Here is a 22,260-nt window from a genome sequence, read left to right as displayed (position 1 = left end):
CTCATAATTGAGTTGGTTTCCGGTTCTTTTATCCTTGTAACAATACAAGGAGAATTCAGTGTATTAAAAGATGAGATGCAGAGCATGCGACATTCAACAGAGATCATTTTGGGATTCTACGACATCAACATAATTAGAAGCATGAGACATTGACGATGGCTAACGGTGATCAATTTCGAATTGTGAAATATCAACGAGAAGAGAAGTTGGAACCTGTGACGACCATTTGTAGACTTGTGCAACATCAACGTGAGCATACAGAGAATTACGGTCTTCACGACATCAACATGGGATAGAGAATTCGAGCGTAGAACAATTTACCAATCATGTGCTTTATAATGCATTAATTTAAGTATCTGAATGGCTTTACCTGTTTTTGGTCCTTTGTCAACTGGAAATGGCTTGATTACTGATGATATGCCATAATATTACAACTGAAACAATAACAAATACTCTTCTAATCAAACGTTCATGTATGGAAATGCACTGCTTCCACCCTCAATTTTTATGAAATAAAGGAGAGTAAAAAAATACTTATGAGCTTAGTGTTTAACATCATCTCGTAACTTGTATGCAAGAAAAAACAACTACTAAATGGCAAGTCAACCAACGACAATGACACCACCACCAGCCATAGTCATAGAGTTATCCAATTAACGATGCTTTCCCAGTCATCTGGATATAGCTGAGCTTCTTCTTTTTCTTTATATTTTCTTTCATTCTACTTCTTCGGCTCGTGGATCAAGTAATCGTTGATTTTATCTTTGTAGGTATCCTTTCATATCCTTTTTCTCAATGATAATTCTCTTCATATTTACTGTTTAAAAAATACAATGGTAATTATTATTATTATTATTTATTTTAAATTCAACTCCAAATAAATTATTTTGTGTAGAAATATAATGGCTGTAAAAATATTAACTCTATTAAACATTAATGGACATTTTGTACACAATAAATGTTAAATTTGAAAAAGAAGGCCTGATCAGGGATTTAAATAGCAGTTTGCGACCGTTATTATATGACCGCGACACCCGTAATAGCGCTTGCTATGCCCGTAATCACGGTAAACAGGACATGCATGCGACCGTGATTTGAACCCCAACCTTATTTGACTCTAACAATATATACACCAAATTGATATATTTAATTTTAGAAGGATTAACTTGAACTTATTCCTATAATAGAGGGACCACCTTCTACAAAGTATATCCTCGAGCTCGTTAAAAAGTTAATAAAATCTCTATATGTGGATTATCATATTAACCTAAGATAAGACATAAATCAAAACCATTTAATCGTTAAAGACATGTTAAGAAGAAGTGGTAATTGGTGCGGATATTTTGAGAGCAGAGACTACAACAAATGCTAGCTTTTAAAAAAGTAGGCAAAACTTACTTCGAATGAAATGGTATTTATTTAGTCGAGTGATGAATATATATGCATGGAGTGAATTGCCTAAACGAACCAAACCAATTGTAATGGAGTGGTAAAGAAACTTTCAAATTATTCCAATGCTGCCCTTGGCCTGCTCAAAATGCTTAGGCAAAAAGGAAAAAAAAATGGTTTTTACATTTTTATCCATCTAGTCAAAGCCGAAGTATACACGTAATAGTGTAGCCCGGAGCATGGGATTTTGCAAAGCTTCGGAAATATGGACACTAAACCAAACCAGAAAGGGGAATGGGGATCCTAAACTTCAACGTGGCCCAAAAACAAAATATCCCTACGTTGATTAAAATTATAAGGAAAAAAAATTAAAATGAGAACTTTTAGAAATTGTTCTTTTTAGTAAAACTTTAAGTTAAAAAAAATTGTGTTCAAATGTTTGATTGAAGTGATTTTTCCCCATAAAGTTAAAATTCATTTTTGTATGTTAAGTATAGTTTTTATTCTTTCTAGAGTACTTTAGTCCTTAATGATGATGTGATATATATCATATCATTCAAAATAATAATATGACATATGTCATGTCAATAATTAAATAAGTACACAAGAAAATATCACGTTAACATGTGTTAATAGTTAATCAACTAATACTTTTTCGTTCATCATGAACAATCGGGATCAAAAGTTGAAACATTAAAGGTTTAAATACCCTAAAAAAGAATAAAAATTAAAATAATCATCTCGATAAATTTTGGAGACTAATTTTGACATTATATCATTTTATTTAATCCATATAAGTCTTCAAAATTTAGACACGAAAAGAGACCAAATGCGATTTTTTTGTCTTAAAAAATATCATTTTGACATTTAATTTTGAACTTTTAGTCTTATATCAATACTTTTAAATCTTTGTTTGTATTCTTTCTTAACTTGTAAAACTTAAAAATTCAATTTTTTTACTAAATATATCATTATTTATAAAATTTGAATACATATAATTATACTATATACTTTTTTAAAAATTTTATTTTTATTTTGATCTTTATACTTTTAATTTTATTTTAGTTTGGTCTTTGTAGTTAAAAAAAACTGAAACCAAGCTAAAATCATCGACAATTGTCATTAATTTTAACAATATCATACTTTAAAAGAAATAATTTAAAGATTTAAAATTATTAATAAGTACTAAAATATACAAAATTAAACACATGGTTTCAAACTTTCCAAATTTTATCCTTTTGATCATGTAATTTTAATTTCTTTTCAAAATTTTGTAATATATTTACATCTGAGGTAATTGCACCGGTCATCCCTAAACTATGTCCCACAGTTTCATAATAAAATGTATAGCGATTATGACCCAGAGGCTTTTATAAAAAAGAAAAAAAAAACATTTACAAAAACGAAATAATCAAGAAAGTTCTTTGCTTTGTTTTTTTTCCTTTTTATTTCATTAAAAAATTAGTTTCAATTCAGAATTAACCACTGTTTTAATTTAATTTAAACCAAGATAAACCATAATAATATCAATAGTAGATGATTTATGTTTTTAACATTGAAATGGTCAGTCAAATATACATTTTACATCATTTCATTTGTGGTTAATTTCAAAGTCATATATAGTTGGATATTTATTCAGCTGCTATTGAATGTCAGTAACTTGAGAACAATTATTTGAGAATATCTTTAGATATTTATTGAGCATCGTATTCTTCCATATTTGATTATTGCAAAAACATATCTCAAGAATAAATGCTTAGCATAAACAACAAAACATATAATATAATTTTAAGAGATAGAATGGCTTAGTTAATGTACATTTTTTTAGTAACCGAAAGGATGTTTAAAAATTAAACATTTATTAATACTATCGACGTTCAAGAAAGGGAGGATTTTAGTTCATGTATAATTTAAAAAGTGAGTAAATAAGAACAATTTATGATGATGTTGATATTTTGTATTTGTACATAACACGTGTCGAACTATAATTGAATAATTTTTTATTAAAATAATTTTTTTTTATATTTTTATAATATTTTTCATATTTTTAATAAAAATTTAAATATTTTTTCAATGAAAGTCCTACTCTCACCCTAAATTTATTTTTCATATTTTTTTTACATAAAATTTGTTAAACATTATGAAATTTAAATATAAAATTAAGGAATGGTTTGTAATGTAATTTTTTATATTTGTTTTTCCTTTTTATGTGCATTTGATGACGACTTAAAGAATCTACTGCAACATTATAAATATGTTCAGTGTGTGTATCGTCTGTTTATATATATATGTTAAGAGTGTACGCCCAGTATATTGTGCTATCGATTTTCATTTAAATAAACCCACTTTAAAAAAAAAACATTTTTCAACTTAAAGTTCAGGTGTCCTTCTTACAATAATAATGTAAAGTAGAATCTAGAGGATAATATGTGTTATATGTTGGTGTAATTATAGAAAATAATCTAGGTTTACGTTTTAGCTTGTAATTGTCATATCTTTGAAAGGGAAGATAATGATATTTGAAGTTAGAATATAAATTAATGTTTTGTTTAAGTTTCATAAGTGTTTATATATTTTGTATAAAATTCATATATCAAGTTAGTCATAATTAACATTATTGTCGTAGAGGCACTAATTCTAGTAAATAAGGTCAAAAGTTTATCACGATGTTAAGAATGAAGTAAATTTGATTGGAGGTATTGCATAACAAACGTCTACCGTAATTGATTTGAATTAGTTGACAGGGAACCAAATATTGATGATTATTAAAAAAATTCTTAAATCATTTAATTTTTTTTAAATATATTTTACATTAAAAAAATTTATCATTCAAATAAAATTACCATATACAAGCATTTATTAACAATTATTCAAATACCATTTTAAGAAAATTTAATACAATATTTGTAATTATATTTTGTATAGATAAAACCATAAGTAAATGTAACAATTATGTTTGAATATAGAGTGCTTGATATTTGAAACTTCAAAAATAAAATGTCCCCCAAAAAAGCTGATATAATAAAGGTAAAAGAATTGATTAAATTGAATGCATTAAGGGTGTGTTTGGTTGGGGGAATGTGAGATTCTCATAGAAATAAAATCTATATTCTCCCATTTGGTTGGTCGGGAATGTCATTTCCGGTAATCTTACATTACCAATAGTGGATTTTTGGGATATATTACCGGGAATGTCATTACCTCCCTTTCCTTAGGTATTGTTAGATTACCGAAATTTTGGACTAAAATGCTCTTTAATTTTTTTTTTCAAAAATATATTTATTCTGTCATTAAATAATAAAAATTATACGAAAGTTAAATTACAAATTTATCCTTAAACTATTTTAAATTTACAAAAAAAATCTATAATTAAAATTTTATATGAAGTCCAGGGGTTAAAATAAAATTTTACCCTTTCATTAAACATTTTTATATTTTCAATTTTTTAAAAAAATTATATAAATTTTATGAATTTAAAATTTTTAAAGAAAATATATAAATATTTTCCAACTTGTTAAAAAATAAATATATAATAAGAATAATTTGGTCAAATATACATTCCAATAATCTTTTATTCCTTTAACCAAACATGATAATCTTACATTTCTACTAAACCAACCAAACACAAAATATAATATTCCTAATAATCTTATTTACTGAAATTTTTTTTATTATCACTTGTAATCTTACGACATAAATGACAAAGAGACAGTGAAAATGAAATGAAAATATAAAAAAAAGAAAGAAGAGGTGAGTTCCGTGCACCCAACGCATCTATCATCTCGTCGTTCAGCTTAGCTTCGGATTTAGGTTCGGATGTGGACTTCGCTTAGATAAGAACGGGACCTCTTCCCTTTTCCAAGTATTTGCGTTTTTATTTCTCCCTCACTCAAGCCTTTTACTCTGGGTTTTCTCTTTTCTTTTAGTTCAAGCTGGCGATCGAAAATCAAGAATCTAAAGTGCGTGAAATCAAGCCCAAGAACTGGAGAATAATGGTATCTTCTTTTACATTTTTATGCTGATTTCTTCATCTGGGTTTTCTTTGAAATGTGTTTTTAATGCAATGGCTTTTCCACAGGGAGCTGGTGGGCCGGAGGAAGAAGATAACAGGTGGCCTCCGTGGCTGTCCGCTTTGTTAAGAGAGCATTTCTTTGTTCAGTGCAAGCTTCATGCTGATTCTCCCAAGAGCGAATGCAATATGTACTGCTTAGATTGCATGAATGGCGCTCTCTGTTCTATCTGCCTCGCTTATCATAAGGATCATCGTTACATTCAGGTTCAGTATCTTTCCCTTCATTTCTTCATCTTGATTCGGTTTTTCTCATCGTTTCTTTCAAAAACACTTTTTTAACTTTTTTGTTATTTCATTTAAAATTTGTGTCATTTCCTTTAATAGGATGCAAGGGGAATCCTGTTGGTTCAGTCCCCTTTTCTGGCATTCAGGTTTCCAATTCTGTGTCCTTTCTCGATCGAGTTTGTTTCCATCTAAAGCACATTTCTTAACCGAGTTGTTTTTGTTCAATTTTTCTAAGTTGTACCGAAAAGATAAAAAAAAGCTCGGGGCAGGTGTTTGCACTTTCAAACGTCGCCCTTCCACACGTTTTCTCCGCTTCCAAGCAGGCATTTTCTTGCATTGTTTGACAGACTAGACAAAATAAAATACGAAAATCCGGAGGCATTGTTTGTTAATGGTCAGTCATTACCCAAATCCCAGATTTTATTTGGAATTACTAACGCGATTTGGTTTGTATTGACAGATTAGGAGGTCTTCATACCATGATGTGATCAGGGTATCGGAGATACAGAAATACCTGGACATTTCTGGGGTGCAGACTTATGTTATAAACAGTGCAAAGGTTGTTTTCATCAACGAGAGGCCTCAGCCAAGGCCTGGAAAAGGTGTTACCAATACCTGTGAGGTCTGCGACCGCAGCCTTGTCGACTCCTTCCGATTCTGCTCTCTCGGTTGCAAGGTATAGTTTTCCAAGTTCAAATTCTCTTTAATTCGTTTGGAGATTTGCTCATTCATATTTATTGATCATACGAAATTGCAGATTGTTGGGACATCCAATAACTTCCAGAAGAAGAATAAGAGGCAGTTAGCCATGGCATCAGACTCTGAGGATTCATACAGCAGCAGTAGCCATGGAAAGGTGAAGAAGAAGAACAAAGAGCAAAGCTTTAGTCCTTCAACACCACCTCCAGCATCGGTGAATTACCGGAGTGGGAAACGAAGAAAGGGGATTCCCCATCGAGCACCAATGGGAGGTCTAATCATACAATATTAACCACTCAAGTTTTTATCTATATATTTTACCCCCACATACACAAAAAAGCAACGTGTGAGAATGGCCAACCTTTTTTCCGCGAGAAGTGCCGCCATTTATCACACTTGTACTCTTCTGTATATACACTATAGCAGCAGCAAATGGTAGATGTGAAAAAATAAGCCCCCTTTTATTTCGTTTATAGAATGGGATTATACATAAGCTTTTGGATCATAGCAATGGAGATGTAAGTAGGGATGAAAACCGAAAACAGAATGAGGAGGTTGAATCATCATTTGATATTGTAATCAAGTGTAGTGTTTTGTTATTGGAAGAAGAGAGAAGCCATGTCTATACCATATATGGAATGGAATGGAATAAATACATGTTACTTTGTGTGTTGTATGATCCATTGCTTTCCCTTTTTTACATTTTCTTTTCTTTTTCTCTATAATTTATCAACTTCTAATATTTCCTATTAAAATTGTATCAAAAAAGTTTTAATTTTTAAAATGACATTTATTTTTATCACATAGGACGAAGACTTGAGCCTATATGACAACTCATGTAATTTACTACACAATTAAAGGCACTTTTTTAAAAGAATAAAATGAGTACTTATTTTAAATAATAGATTTTTTGAGCTATATTTTAATAAAAATATATTATTTTAATAATTTAACAAACATCTTGGGACCCATCTTTGGTGCTGGCACGTGAGAGTAGGGGTTTGATTTGAAGTTTGAATTTTGGGGGGTTGCTAGTTACGCACGTGTCCATTGTGCGATGGTTGTTGGGTGTCTTTTTCATTTCTCGGAATCATTGAAAAGGTTTACCCTCCCTTGGGTTCATTCTTTATTTTGGGATTGTGTCAGAAAGGCAGATTGGTTTCGGTTTCTTAGCCAAGTGGGTTTCTTTTAGGATAAATTACAACAATAGCTGCTATTTAAAATAAATTATAACCAAATCGTTATCAAACTTTACAAAGTTTCATTTTAGTCACAAACTTTAGTTTATATTTTCATTTTGGTCACTCGTGGTTAATTTTCATTAATAATATGTATCAATATGATGTGATAACATTTATCATCATCCGATTGGTTAAAATAGAAGCTAGGGTTGGATGACAAAAATAATATTATTTAAGTTTAGTGACCAAATTAAAAAATAAAGTTTAGTGACCACTGTTGTAGTTTATCCTTCTTTTTAAATGCATATGTGGGCCCCTTCGAAACTGTAATTTGAATAAGAACCCTTGGATCTTGTAACTGAATGTAAAAAAAAAAAAAAGCAAAAATATTAGGATTTAGTAAGGTCGGCGGTGTTTTTACAGAAATATCACTCTCATACCTATTAATTAACTGTAAGGCACCCTCTCTCCTAATATTATCAATATAGCACCATTCTCACAAAGTAACAATAAAGCGCGGATAAGCATCCACGCCTTCGCGGGGTTCTGTCCAAACTGACGCCACGTAAAGGAAGGCTCAGATCGTCATTCGCACCTTCACTTAACCTGTAATATATATAGAATGCGTGGATCATGAAACGCGTCTTCCATGAAAAATGTTAACATGACGCCACATGAAAATGCACATTTCAATGAGCACACCTTTTAAAGTCTACATCATCCCTCAAAACATTTTTAAAAAATATGCTTTAAAAAATAAAAAATAAATTATAGGGACTAACATCGTAACTTAATACATATTAGTTCCAATAGTTGAATAGTTTAATGAGGTTATCTTATATAGTCGTATTAGAGTATTTAGGTTATGTTTATTGATAATGTGGGATAAAAGTTAGAAAGTGTATTCCTTAACTTTTTTTATCTATATATATAATGAATCTACTTATACACTATTGTTAACTCTTTTGGGATCTCCATTTAAACTTGTTGAAGGTCAGATACCTAATCAATTTTTTGATTAGTAGGAATCAACAATCTTGATTATCATAGCATGAAAAAAATACTTCCAGGTGCTTATTACAGATGTGTTAGACTCTTAAGCTCGCAAATTTCAGAAAGAATAACATCTTGTAGGTTATTCCATCTCAAATTAATACAACAAAAACATGTAATTAAATAACTTACATGAAAATTATTAATTATATCATAATCTAGAGTTTAAACAAAAGAACATACAATATTTTAAGACATCTGAACCGTTCAAATATAATTTATCTTATATTTGATCTTACATGAGTACGTTCATTATATATAAAGATAAAAAAAGTTAAGGAATGCACCTTTTAACTTTTATCTCACATTATCAAGAAACATAATCTAAACACTCAAATATACCTATATAAGTTAACTCTATTAAATTCTTCAACTCATAGAACTAACATGTATTAAATTATGTTAGCCCTGTAATTTTATTTTTTTAAAGCATTTTTTTAAAATGTTTTAAGGGATGATATGGATATTGAAAAGTGTGTCCCTCTCTTGTGGCACCATGTCAACATTTCTAATGTGCGCTTTATGATTCGCTCCTTTCGTATATGTAAGAGGTTTATCGAAGGCGCAAATGACGATTCGTGCCTCGCTTACGTGGTGTCAACTCGGACAGAACCCTGCAAAAGCTAGGATAGTGATCCGCGCTTTATTGCTATTTTGTCAGAAAATGTACTATATCAATAATATTATGAGAGAAAATATTTGATAGGCAATTAATGGGTACGAGTGTGATATTCATGTAAAAACACCAAGGTCGGGTGAGGAGCCCGTCAAATAAATTGAGAAATTAAATGTTGGGTGATTAAGGCGACCACATATGTCAGCGCTAACTGCGGCTAACTTTTATGTAAGCGTTAAACTAATGGCACGACACGCAGCAGTATCAATGCCAACATAGAAGTAGGTGTTTTTTTTTATAATTAACAGTATAGATATTAATCTCATAGTTTAATATTATATAAACACATCAATAACTAAAATAATGGAAAATAAAAATAAATTACATGTAATATATAATTTATCAAAATTTAAATAAATTAAAATAATTATTATAATATAAAAATGTTATAATGAAGATATAGACATTTATTTTCCTTATTTTAAAGTAACATAACAATACATTTATTATTATAGTTTATTTTAAAGAAATTTGAAGGAGTTCAATATACTTTATGGTGAAATGATAGTTGTCGATATGATCGATAGTGATCGATGACGATAGTCAATAATGATTGACGACGGTGGTGAGTGATGACGAAAATTTTGACTAGATTTAAAGACTACATGGATATTTTATATAAAGTTCAAAGATTATACTAAAATTTAATATAAAGTTTAGGATCAAACTAGTATTTTGTGTGAAATGTAGAGGTCAAATTAAAATTTTAAACTAACAATATAACGCCATCAAACTAACAATAGTTAATGATGAAATGATCAAAATGTAACAAATCGATAAGGTAGGTAACTAAAATATTACCTTTTCGAAAATGGTGGCAAAAAAAAAACAGGCCAAAACTGAAAAGGATGATCAGTGTAGTTTACCCGAGGTAAATTACCAGTTGATTCGACTGTCCTGAAAGATCTCCAAGTGTCAAAAACTGAACAGTTAAAATATGAGTAGTTGTACTTTCCAACCGCCCACGTTTTTTTGCCTTTGCCTTTTACACTAACAATTTTTTCCTTACAAGATAAAGGTTGTTGTCATCAATTTAACGTGGTTATTAGTTAATACTCCCAACATAAACTTATTATTTAAGTCGAATCACCTATTATTATAATTACAATGTATTGACTATTTATTAATATATTAATTATAATTGTAATTTTTGTTTTATATTTTTTTTATAAAATTATAACAAAATCACCTATTATTTAATTTAAAATTTAACAAAGAGTCTGAAACTTCGATTACTTAAAAAATTCATCATTTTTAGTAACGCCATGTAATAGAGAAATATGTGGGATTAAACTTAATTTTAAAGTAGATAAGTATGATATTAGTACTGAGAATCCAATTTCGAAATTTCAAAAGAACAAACAAAGATCTTAAGAGGTTACATAGTTTTTAAAACAGGGTTTTATAAACATTTTTGCTTTGAATTTGAAATTAAAGCTAAAGCGGAGTTGGTAGGTGCTTTTGTCTTGAAATTGAAATAGAGTTTTAGTTTTTACCGTTTTAATGGATTATCTCATATTTTTTAGGATAAATAATCTATTTAGTACCTTATTTATTACGTTTTTCATTTTTATCATCTAGTTATACCTGATATTTTATATGACTTTCAAGTATCGCCAATTATTTTATTATCGAAAACAAATAATAATCTCTAGGAAGAGACCAACATCTCCAGAACAAACAGTTTACCTCAAATATATTATGTTTGCAGGTGAAGATATGTGATAATTAAATAAATTATATGCTTTTATCAAAATCTAACATAATGTTGAGGGTTATTGAGGACCTTCGGTTCTAAGTTTTCATTCCTCTTATGACTTCTTCAATTTTTTTTTTATTTCTTTTCATCATTGTAGGACTAGATTTTTTAAATTATTTTAAATTAAAATAATGTTCAAATAGATAAAAAAATTTAAATAGTGAGGATTTATTGATTTATTTTAAATTAAGATAAAATTGATAGAATGCATAAATTTTAAGGACTAAAATTATTATTGTATCATATCACATCACCATTTTTATTCCGTTAATGGTCATAACTAATGACCAAATTAGGAAAAGCATAACATTAGGTATGATTCTACACCAAAAAAAAAAACTTTGTTGGAATACCAAATGAGTAGTTTTCCCTATTTTTTAATTAATTTTGAAGAATTCTATTTTCATTTAAAAATGCATAAATTTTTTTAAAAAATAATTTTATTTTTAAAAAAATCTATAATAAAGAAAATTTAATGAAATATATTTCTAATTATTTTATAATCAATTATTTTATAATCTGATTAAACTAAACAAATATAAAAATATAACAAAACCATTAATTATTATTTGTTATTACTTCTCAGAAGTCCTTACAATTGAATAATATTTATTAGGCAGGGTTGTTATATTTATTAGTTTTGGATATATTCATTTTGATAGGCCCTCCCCCACTGTAGGAATTCCAGCTTTGCCAATCCCTAATCACCTCATCCCTATTTTAGGGTTTTGCTTTTGGGAGAATTTTTAAAAGAAATTCACGCGTGTATATAATACCTGATTTTTCTTTTATAGAACGAAGAGGTTAATTATACTCGTAACATGTCATCTCCTATGATATCTGTCAAAAATAATTATATCAACTCGTTTAGATGATCAGTTAAAATACCGATATCATTCGATTATTTGAGCGGCATATTTATCAATCGATGTGTATAATTCATCAAACTAATGATATTTTGTATATATATTAAGCTTTTGGATTTTGCACCCTTAATTTCACTTGCCTTAAATGCAATAAAATAAACTGAAAATGTGTGTTGGTACAAGTTAATATGGAGGTGGAGCATTACCTTAATAGTTTTACCTAATCCATGACGTCTTATAGTTTACTAACCCTATCTCATGGTTAAAGCTAGGGTAGGGCATTACAATGCCCACACTAAGGTGATATTCATGATTTTAATATCCCTTAATAATATTCAAATGGTGGGTCCATTAGCATCTCATTCGTTCTCATGGACTTGCTCATTTCTCATTTGTCTTTCGCCCCCAAGTTATGGTAGTTGAAAACGAAACATGGAATCAATTTCATTTATTGATTGATTTAAATAAAAATCTAAATAAATTGTATTTAGTGAGAATTGGAGATTGACAAATAGGTAAAAGTATTTGAATTGATGCACGTTGGTTGAATCGATAAAAGCTTATTTTTTTTTTCAATCTCTAAAAAATAAGTAATGAGATTTGTTATGCAATTTGAGATCACTATCTTTATTAGAAGAGGAAATATTAACAATTAAATGTTTACAATCATAAACATATAATTAAGATAATTTCCTATAACCATTAACATAAAAAATTAATTACTTGAAATCATATAGGAATTATACGAGAAAAATGTTAAAAAACATCCAAAAAAAACTTGAATAAAAAATAAATACGAATATATTTGATTGTATCAATAAACAAACTACATTATATCAAACTTCTGAAAGGTGTGTAGAGAAAAGTTTTTTAGGGTTTACTAACTTGGTAATTAATGAGATTTGAAGTTTAATCTCTTAAGTATATTATATATCGTAATTTATATTTGGTGTAGTAAATCACTGTTGATTTTTAATTATATACATTAGCGATACATTACTTAAAAAATATCATTTGATCTTATTAGAACTTTTAAATGATGAAAATACTCAAAATTTTATATGGTTCATTTATTACGGGCATATCATAGATTTAATATTTCCATTTAATTTTGTCATTTTTAATTTATATATATATTTTACAAAAAAAATAAATTTAAATTTTGATCAAAACACTAACAATAAAACATGTTAAGACAAATGCATATAAAAATGAAATATTATTAAAAAAATAACAATAAACAATAGCATTGCTGGAAGAGAAGAAAGTAGGGTTGAGGTGAGGCGTGAGTAGAGATCAACGAAAAATATGACCTAAAATCTGTGTTGGATCGGTTATAAAAATATCTTGTAGACAATAAATAGATATATAATAGTTTGCCTTGAAATCTCCGTTCACTGACAAGGAAATTCATGTCTACTTGTGAAATAATCTCCACCAAAACATCATACTCTTCAATTATATAAAATTTTGGTTGTAACATATTTACGTGTATGACTATGTCTCGTCCCTCTCAATCAAATTTTATCTATTACCATACTCACTTTTATCTATCTCAAAAAAGAACGCTGAACCATGATGTTTATGCAGACATGAACATCCTTGTCAATAATCTTTGTCGATAAATTGTAGGTGTTCATCATGGGATAAGAGCGGATACCAGCTATAAGAATGCTTAATTTAAAACTTTTTGATATGTGGCGTCCGAGCTTTAGGTCATATCCAGAGATAGATTGAAGGGAGATCAACGAAACGATAATTTATCTGAAAACATCAAATTCTTGTACGTATTTTTTTTTATTAATAATACATTTTTTCAATAAAACTTTTAAATTATCTCATAATATAAAATTTTATTTCAGTTCTGAGTCCCATGTTTTTCAATTATCAATTATTGAACACAACTGGGGCGGGTCTGACTGTACAGGGAAAATGAAAAATCAAAGTCAACTGTGTTTTAAATTGGCTTTATCCAAAATTAGAAGTGGTGTAGATATTTAACGACACTTATGAAAGCTCCGTATAACCAATTATTGTAACATAATCCGTTCATTCATCCATGGAATCTTACCAAAAGAAAAAAAAAATGAAAATCCCAAAAGATATGATGTTAATGTATGCCCTATTTCATACCACATGCTATTGTCATATATTATATTGTAGGTTAAATTATAGTTGTGCTCCCTCTATTAATTCGATTTTTCTATTTTTATAATGACACTAATCGTTATTTTCTACATGTAATACTAGTAATTATTTTGGTTAAATTTATTGAGTGACTTCAGATATTAAATAAAATATTATATTATCTCTGTATTTGTAAGATTTGTGTGCGTTGTTATTGACTAAAAAAATTCTAAACATATATTATTTTATAACAATCCCATACTATTAAAAGAATTATTTTGGTTGAAAAATCGACATTAATTTCCTTTAAAATACACCACTTTCCAATTTATCTTGTTACTATGGGCCTTTTTTACGACGGAAATGGTTTGAGATATTGACCTGAAATTGGATGTACACGTCAACTAGCCTGTTTTGATTTCATTGATGAACACATGATCCATTCAATCCATAAAAGCAATTATGCGTGAAGTGCAAGTTGTGGGGAGGAAATTTCGTCCGGTTCGCGCATGGTACCACCAGGCTTCAGCCTTCAGCCTTCAGCAACTGTGATTGCCTTGGTTTTGGCAGACATGAATGACAGATTTGTTATGAGAGAATCTCAAAGAGGATCGGCTTCCAACAACTCAATCATCTTCATCAATTTCTCTAGTTTAAGAATCCTGTTTAATGAATTGAAAATAATATTTAACTCAACTCTACACTCAAACATCATTACAAGATAGTATATGTGTTCAGTTTCAGATATGAATAAATTTACATACACTTACAGATAAAGTTACTCAAACTCAAATCGCAAAGAGAAAATAATACTCACTTTACTATTGAGGTTGCGTTTCATAACATAATCATTGTTAATATTTAAAACTGTTTTAAAGCATACACTATATTGTTAAAAAAAAGTTGGGAAGATTGAGGTTATTGTAGTAGAAGAAATATAAGAGCAGATGTGGTGTGGACTGTGATGTTGGGGGTGCTTATCCAATTTACTTGAAAAGATCCAGTTGACTGTAGCAAATAAAAACGGGTCGTTACTGTAAAACTAGATTTAGTTGGGAGTGGACCAGGTGTCGGCTTTGTGATAATATGTTATAACCCAACCCATATTCATATCTTCGACACTGATAATCCTTATTGTTTTTTATTCTATGCTGCTCATTAGTTTCGAAACAAAAAAATATTTGGTCATTTAAACTATTTGTTTATTATATTTTAATCATTAAATTATCAATTTTTGTTAATTTTTTTATTCACATAACACATTAATAAAAAAATAGTTTTTAATTTAATCATTAAACTTTTAAATTTTGATTTTCTGTATTTTTTAAATAAAAAATTCAAAATCTATTTTCCCCGACAATGAAAAATCTTTCTTCTACTTACAACCGTTGTCATCGTCTTCAGCCACCTTCAATCTCCCTATATTTTACTAACAAGTCGTAACTGTCCCAAGACCACTCATCGTGACTAACTCCTAAACAACTTCCATTAACTCATCCAATCGATTTAATTAATGTGGCTTATAGAATTTTTAGTTTATTTTATTAATAATTTTACACTCAAGAGTCAATATTGATATATAATTAATTAAATAATATTATCTATTTTACTTGATAGAAATTTATATGTCATCAGATAAATTAAAAATCTAGTAAATTACTAATGCCCTAACCTTCTCAGCTTAGGCCTTAAATTGTAACCCAAAAGACTTTATTGTTGCTTCTTCGCAATTCGGTCTTTAAAACTGCGTCGTTTTTTTAACCTCCTGGCGTGATAACAAAAAACAAGAAAATGAGCTCCGACGACCCGAACGAAACCGGACTCGTGATAACGGTGACCGATTCCATTCGCGCGTTTCTCCTCTCCGCCTCCAACGACCCACGTCTCTCTGACGAACTTCGAGAACTCGCTCTCGCTCTTTCGTCCGCAACCAGTGCATCGTACAAGCAGATTAGAAGCTTATGGATCCAGTCAAATGTTGAGACTAGGCCCGGATTGATTTCTCTTTTCTCCGGATCCAATTTCATGTTCGCCAGTGCTAAACCCAGAGAGAAGGTAAAATTAAACATGATTTAGAGTCAAGCGTTCTAGATCTTTTATGGTCGCGTTTTTGTTTTAACCGTAATGTTTTTGTTTTGTTTTCTTTTTTAAAATTTGAATTCGTAGAGTGAAGAATTGAAGGAGAGGCTAAGGAAGCTTAAAGAACAAGCAGAGAGGAGAGAGTATCAAGAGCTTGTTAAAGATATCACGCCGAAGAAGGATGTCTATGAACCTTTCTCTACTTACAAGGATCAAATTGGCTTTGGTTTGTAGTTTTCTTTGATATAACTTTCATACTGTTTCTTACAATATTGTTTCTTATTTCCGGTGATATATGCACGAACAGGTTTACATGTTGCGCTGATAATGTTTACTGGGTATTTGGTTGGACACTTTGCATTCAGAGCATTGTTTAACCACAGTCCTATCATGGTAATTCCAGACTGGAATCTCAAATCTAAAGTATTTATTTCATGGATTATTCCATGGATTCCTTGTTTTAGATTATTTAGTAAGAATTGAGTGTGTGTTTTATATTGCAGAATTCTGCTGGAGGTATTCTTGGATTAGTTTTTGGCATGCTCCTTGAAACACTTTTGTTCATTATCAGAACTTCGGAGCCAAACCTTAAATCCCCGTCCTCAACTTCGAGAGTGAAGAAAAATCAATAGACTAGCTAAGAAGAGGTGGGTTGTGTTTTCTTTCTTACTGCCTATTTTCCATTACAAGTCTCTTATATGGGTTTGTTATCTCATTGTAATAATAGGGCAATGTATTTTAATGTTCTTTGTCATGAACAATATTTTTCCCTGTCCGATGCAAAGGTTGTGTTGGATTATTTTCTTAGTTCTGGTGAATGATAATAAATAAGAGAAGAAATAGAACCATCTTTGGTCATGGTGGAAGTTAACATTTTTTAATTCTCTTCTTCCCATATATGACATATATGTCAATATTGAATAAATAAATCAGTCTTTTTAAGAGACGTGCATTGTCAGTACCCCTGTTAATGTGGATAAAGTTGTAATGTATTTCGGATCTGAAACTGCTGTGAATAGCCTAATGCCTGCATATATTCAGAATTGTGAATTAGGTAGATATATATAGGGGAAACTAAGCCAGCAAATGGTTTAAAAGGATATTCTTGTGTTAAGGATATTGAAATATAGAAAACATATACATGCACACAAACACGTGCGTGGAATGGAATTTTTATGATGAAATATAGAGATGGATTTGGTTTTGAGAACATAAAAATGAGAACTTTTCAGCATTATAATTCCGCAGATTTCATGAAGAAATCAAACTTATAAAACAAATGGATAAATGAACTTGTGGCCTAGCTAAGAATTGATTGTAAAGATGGAGAGTCCCAAATCCAGGGCGGATAAGTAAGCTTGAAGTTGTTAGGATAGAAATCAGTGGTAGAGCTCTTCAAATTGAACTCTCCCATGTATATTCTGTCGACACCTTGTAATAGTAATCAGCATGATATATGTGGTTCCTTTCAATGCCTTTGACTCACAACTCAGAGTGAGAAAGACTTGTTAAGCCCCCAAAACAAGGCATATTCACCCAAATATGCTACTGGAATCCATTTCTTCAGGCTGAAATCTATTATGTATATTTCAAACATAGCTCTAGCTGATTCTGATACGAGTTTGATCTTTCCTGCGGTACACAAGTAGTAATTCTCCTATTTCAGCAAGATATATGTTTTCAGTTGAGTACTGCATGTTAAAGGGCCTGCTTGGACTGGCTAAGAACTCTGTCATTTCTGGTGAAGGAGCATTGAGATCAAAGGTGAATATTTTTCCAGTTTCATGCAAGGCAGAAACTTGTCCTTTGTCATATTTGGCATCTGTAAAACCATTACACGGTTTTCGAATTGAATTTGTCAATTTTATAGATCTCTATGTTGTATCTCCCAGTTTGTTGTAGGCCAGGGCACAATGGCCAGTAAGGGTGAGCAAAACTCGATTCGAAAAATCGCTATATTTTTTTCAATTTCTAGTTATTCAAGTCGAGTTGAAATTTCAAAACTTTGAGTAACTCGAAAAACCAAAAATTTATATGATTATTTTGACAGATTTGCGATTTGGTCCCTGATTTCCTATTCCTTCAATTCCTCTCTCATTTTAAGTCAAATTTTTACTAAATTTGAATCATTTGCTCCTAAGCTATCATAGAATACCTATGTACTTTAAATTCCTATTCTTGATAAAAAAATCTATTTTTTTCAAGTTAGTCCCTTAATTTTATATGATTTTCATATTTCTTCAATTCATCCTTCATTTTAAGTACTTTTTTTTACCAAACTTAAACCACATGCTCTCCTATCACTATAGGATACCTATGTAACTTCAATTTCTACTTTTTATTGAAAATGTACTCTTTTTGAATTTAGCCTCTTAACTTTGCATTTTACTCAATTTAGTCTTTTGAATACAATTGTTTATAAATTCTTTCTTCATATCAATTCTTTGACTTCTTTTTACTGCCATCGATCTTTTACACTCAAAATATCTTCTTTGAAATTTAATATTGTAAATATAGTTTAGTTTATAATTTTATATCGTATATGATATACTAAATAAAATTATGAGAAAATAATATGAAGAAATATCTTATATGGTTAGAGAAATTTGAAAAATTAGAACAAATACACACCATAATACTATAAATAATTATAATTTAATTTGTACAGAAACTCGAACAACTAGACTCGACTTGAATGTCTTAAATTCGACTTGACTTGAAAAAAAAATCAATTTAAGTTGGAGTCATAAAATACGACTTGAGGATATGGTAGCCTTAGGATATAGTGATATATACGAGTCTTTGGTGCGGCTAACATTTGAGGTACTCTAGGGTGTCGATATCCAACACCTGAACCCAGGTTTAACATGATCATGTTTAGTTTGGGGTTAACCATCCCTGTAAGACCGCTGCGTTCGCTTTTTTTCAGGAAGCGGAAGCAATGGTGGACAACAGTGTCGTCGTTGCAGAGATTTTTTTTGTCAATGGTAAAAAGCACTGCCTTTTGAATGAGTTATTGGGACCAGCAGAGATAGTGAAACCTGGAGGGATGTAAGGGACGAGACGAAAACGTTCTCCATGGTGAACAAACACAAGTGAATCAAATGCATTTTGTTTAATTTTTAATTTTTATTTCTTATCACCAAATACTTCAATTAAATGAAAATGAACTAAATGAAAATAAAAACCATGAACAATATTAGAAAAATACTCCAGTTTATAATTAAACGGCCTTTACTAATCTATATTTGTGGAGCGCAAACGTTAGAGATGAGTAAAATTCGATTATATTTGACAAAATGTTTTTTTAATTTGATTTGACGTTAAAATTTTACTTTTAATTTAATAGACTTAATTTGACCTTTTTTTTCTTTTCTTAATTTAAGTTATAAAATAAGAAAATTAAGTTTTAAGTTTTAGTCGAATTTGTCAACTATGTATGATATATATCCCATATGAAAAAGTATATATATGCATATCATAAATAATTATAAACAATCATTTAAATTAAAATAAGTTAGTATCATAAGATTATAATTTTTTATAGTTAAATCTAAACAGAAATTGCAAAAACTTTAAATAAAATTTAAATTATAAATAAGTCTTATCAATTACACTAACATTAAATTTTTTATTCGACTCAATTAGGAAGTACATGTTTATGTATTTGGTATGAGAAAAGAGAGTGACCTTAATTGAGTAAATATGTAGTATACAAAATGCACTTGGGCAGTCCGTGATGCAGTAAAGTTCTCATGCTCATGTGATGAGACCACATGGGTCAGCCATTTACCTCCACGTGGACCCCACAGATAACGTCGCACGTGACATCACATGATCCCCCCTTCCATTCCCCACGTATAAAACCCTACCTCAATTTCCAAATTCTTAACCCAATGTAGCATCATCAACCTTCAAAACCACCCTATTTCAACATTAATAACTAATATAATAATAAAACAACATAAATTAATGGGTTTTTTAGAAAAAAAATATAAATGATGCTTTGTCTGAAAGTAATAAAAAGGTTTCCTTAAACTTCGATTTAATGTAACATATTCATGCATCTCTTAAATAATAATTTTTCATAAATTATTTAAACTTCAATTCCTAATTAAATAAAGAACTTCTGAATTTGTGAGAGTTCATATTAAGACATTAAAAGGTTCACAAATATTTTTAAGGGCGAAAGTTATATATTAATTATATAAATTTTTTATGAGATGAACACAATTTTTTAAGTGAACACCATCAATAAATTAGATAATTAACATAAAAAATTTAAATTTTAGGGTAGACACACTACATCTGCTACTAATTTGAAGAGATTGGTAAATCAATAAATTTATAAATAATTTTTTAATAGTATAGAGTGGTTATAAGATAATATATGATCATAATTATTTTAATTTATTAATAATGTAGCGTACCCTACAAACACATTTACTTAAATTTATAATTTCTAAGAAAAAATAATACTATAGTTTATCGTTGGATCTATTCAATTTACAAATAAATAAAAGGTAGTGGTTGGGATGAAATATTATAACTCTTTGACTTCATGATTTAATTAATTTATCGGCGAAGCACTATTTTAGATGAAGTGAGAGTTTGTAGTGGTCGTGGGATCGAGTCCCACGGTGGGCAATTCATAATTCTGACTGCCAAAGGTCTCACACGGATATTGCACTCAACCTGGCGTTGAGGGCAGCTTACTATCCTATCTCCCCTACCCCATTACATATGGGAATAGTGTCAGCTAATTTTAGAGCATGTGAAAACAGATAAAACCAAATCCATTTGCTCCCTTTGCCCATAACTTGCAATCCTTCCAATCTTTTGGGAACATTATTCTTCTTCTTTTTCTTTATTTATTATATGAGATAATATGAGTTTATTTTAATTATTATTTCTTTTAGAACTAATTTACTCAAATTTAATAAATTTTTTTATAACCTTGCATGGTAAATTCATATGGTTCTTTTTACAAGTATGGAGTAGTACTCACGTATTCCTTTATTCGAGTGATATATTAATTTATTTTAGTTTTTATGAAACACCGAAGTCATTTGTAACCCTTTGTATCCTTAATTCAAAACCTATTATATATATATCAAATAGGCTGAACAAGAAGACCATGAAGACCGTATACATGTTGCCCATGAAGACCATTGTGAGGTGTATTTTAACCTTCTCTACTCTTAATTAACTCTCAAAGTCAATTTAAATTTTAAAAAATATGCTTAAATTTAAATATAATTTACCACCTCATCAAAGTTTCGATTAAAAAAAAAAGCTTCGAATCAAGAAGCTATGATTATGGAGACTGGACTTGTAGAGAACAAGAAAATTGTTTTTTATTAATTTTGATTTTATGTATTTAAAAGAAATTAAAAAAGTTCAAAAAAATTTATCATGTCATTTTCATTGGACAATGAAATAATTTTAATGGACATAATAATATTAACTTTAAAATTGTTATAATATAAAACATTAAACACCTATTTGATAAAATAAATAAATAAATCAAATTAAAAATAATATAATTTAAACAATTATCTTTTAGTTAAATCTATATGATATCAACCAACAATGTTATCAATCTAACTAACATTCAATCAATTTTATTATTAAAATTAAAATTTTCAAATTTTGTTTTATTTTTTAAATAGTATAAAATAATTATAAATTAATATATATCGATACTCAATTTTTTTAAAGTTTTTTATTAATTTAAGGTGAGTATAAATATTAATATATATTTAAATTATCTAGATTATTTAATAATAAAATTTTAAATTTATTGATATTAAAATTTAAAATCTCGAAAAAATGACAATTAATTTCTTTAAGTATGAAGTTGCTTGATTAATGTATAATTTTAAAGTTGATCTTCGATATAGGAATCCGTACGATTGTAAACCTGAACTTTGTGTAGTACGTGTCAGCTGGACCTTTCTTAATCACCCATTTCACGTGACCAAGAGAAAAGGAAGGATATCATCGAAAAGTAAAATAGTGTTCCAAAGCCGACTCCACGCTCACGCTACTATCGACACTTGTCACCATCTCATTCTTTTAAGTCAACTACTGTCTCCTCATCCAACGGCTCCCACCAATCTATATTAACACAA

The 22,260-nt window shown here is 29.3% G+C and overlaps 2 protein-coding genes across 4 annotated transcripts; both read left to right on the top strand.

Annotated features, from left to right (window-relative positions):
• The first annotated feature begins 5,254 nt into the window (after window positions 1-5,254).
• LOC120164329 lies at window positions 5,255-6,968 on the top strand. 2 transcript variants are annotated; one of them, XM_039174079.1, is made up of 5 exons: window positions 5,255-5,384; window positions 5,468-5,665; window positions 6,147-6,362; window positions 6,444-6,688; window positions 6,780-6,968. In XM_039174079.1, exons 1-4 carry the CDS (start codon window positions 5,382-5,384, stop codon window positions 6,675-6,677), a joined length of 651 nt encoding a protein of 216 aa, XP_039030010.1. In that variant the 5' UTR covers window positions 5,255-5,381; the 3' UTR covers window positions 6,678-6,688; window positions 6,780-6,968. The 2 variants fall into 2 exon arrangements, with proteins under 2 accessions (XP_039030010.1, XP_039030009.1); XM_039174078.1 differs by lacking the exon at window positions 6,780-6,968 and having other exon boundaries at window positions 6,444-6,706.
• A 2,800-nt stretch (window positions 6,969-9,768) lies between these two features.
• On the top strand, window positions 9,769-16,979 carry LOC120164330. Of its 2 annotated transcripts, XM_039174081.1 has the most exons (6): window positions 9,769-9,774; window positions 12,782-12,785; window positions 15,836-16,102; window positions 16,214-16,352; window positions 16,434-16,519; window positions 16,630-16,979. In XM_039174081.1, the coding sequence occupies exons 3-6, from the start codon at window positions 15,839-15,841 to the stop codon at window positions 16,756-16,758; spliced, it is 618 nt and encodes a 205-aa protein (XP_039030012.1). In that variant the 5' UTR covers window positions 9,769-9,774; window positions 12,782-12,785; window positions 15,836-15,838; the 3' UTR covers window positions 16,759-16,979. The 2 variants fall into 2 exon arrangements, with proteins under 2 accessions (XP_039030012.1, XP_039030011.1); XM_039174080.1 differs by lacking the exons at window positions 9,769-9,774; window positions 12,782-12,785 and having other exon boundaries at window positions 15,799-16,102.
• The last annotated feature ends 5,281 nt before the right edge of the window (window positions 16,980-22,260 follow it).

This window comes from Hibiscus syriacus, unplaced genomic scaffold (genome assembly GCF_006381635.1).
Source record: "Hibiscus syriacus cultivar Baekdansim isolate YM2019G1 unplaced genomic scaffold, ASM638163v2 tig00111506_pilon, whole genome shotgun sequence".
Lineage (NCBI taxonomy): Eukaryota > Viridiplantae > Streptophyta > Magnoliopsida > Malvales > Malvaceae > Hibiscus > Hibiscus syriacus.
This window is presented reverse-complemented; position numbering and strand designations above follow the sequence as displayed.

Bases quoted from the DNA above. Each gene is read 5' to 3' on its own strand.
- LOC120164330 (XM_039174081.1), top strand. From the start codon at position 15,839: ATGAGCTCCGACGACCCGAACGAAACCGGACTCGTGATAACGGTGACC. The intron at 16,353-16,433 runs GTTTGTAGTTTT...ATGCACGAACAG, and splicing joins CAAGGATCAAATTGGCTTTG to GTTTACATGTTGCGCTGATA. The intron at 16,520-16,629 runs GTAATTCCAGAC...TTTATATTGCAG, and splicing joins TTAACCACAGTCCTATCATG to AATTCTGCTGGAGGTATTCT.
- LOC120164329 (XM_039174079.1), top strand. The intron at 5,666-6,146 runs GTTCAGTATCTT...TTGTATTGACAG, and splicing joins AGGATCATCGTTACATTCAG to ATTAGGAGGTCTTCATACCA. The intron at 6,363-6,443 runs GTATAGTTTTCC...ACGAAATTGCAG, and splicing joins TCTGCTCTCTCGGTTGCAAG to ATTGTTGGGACATCCAATAA.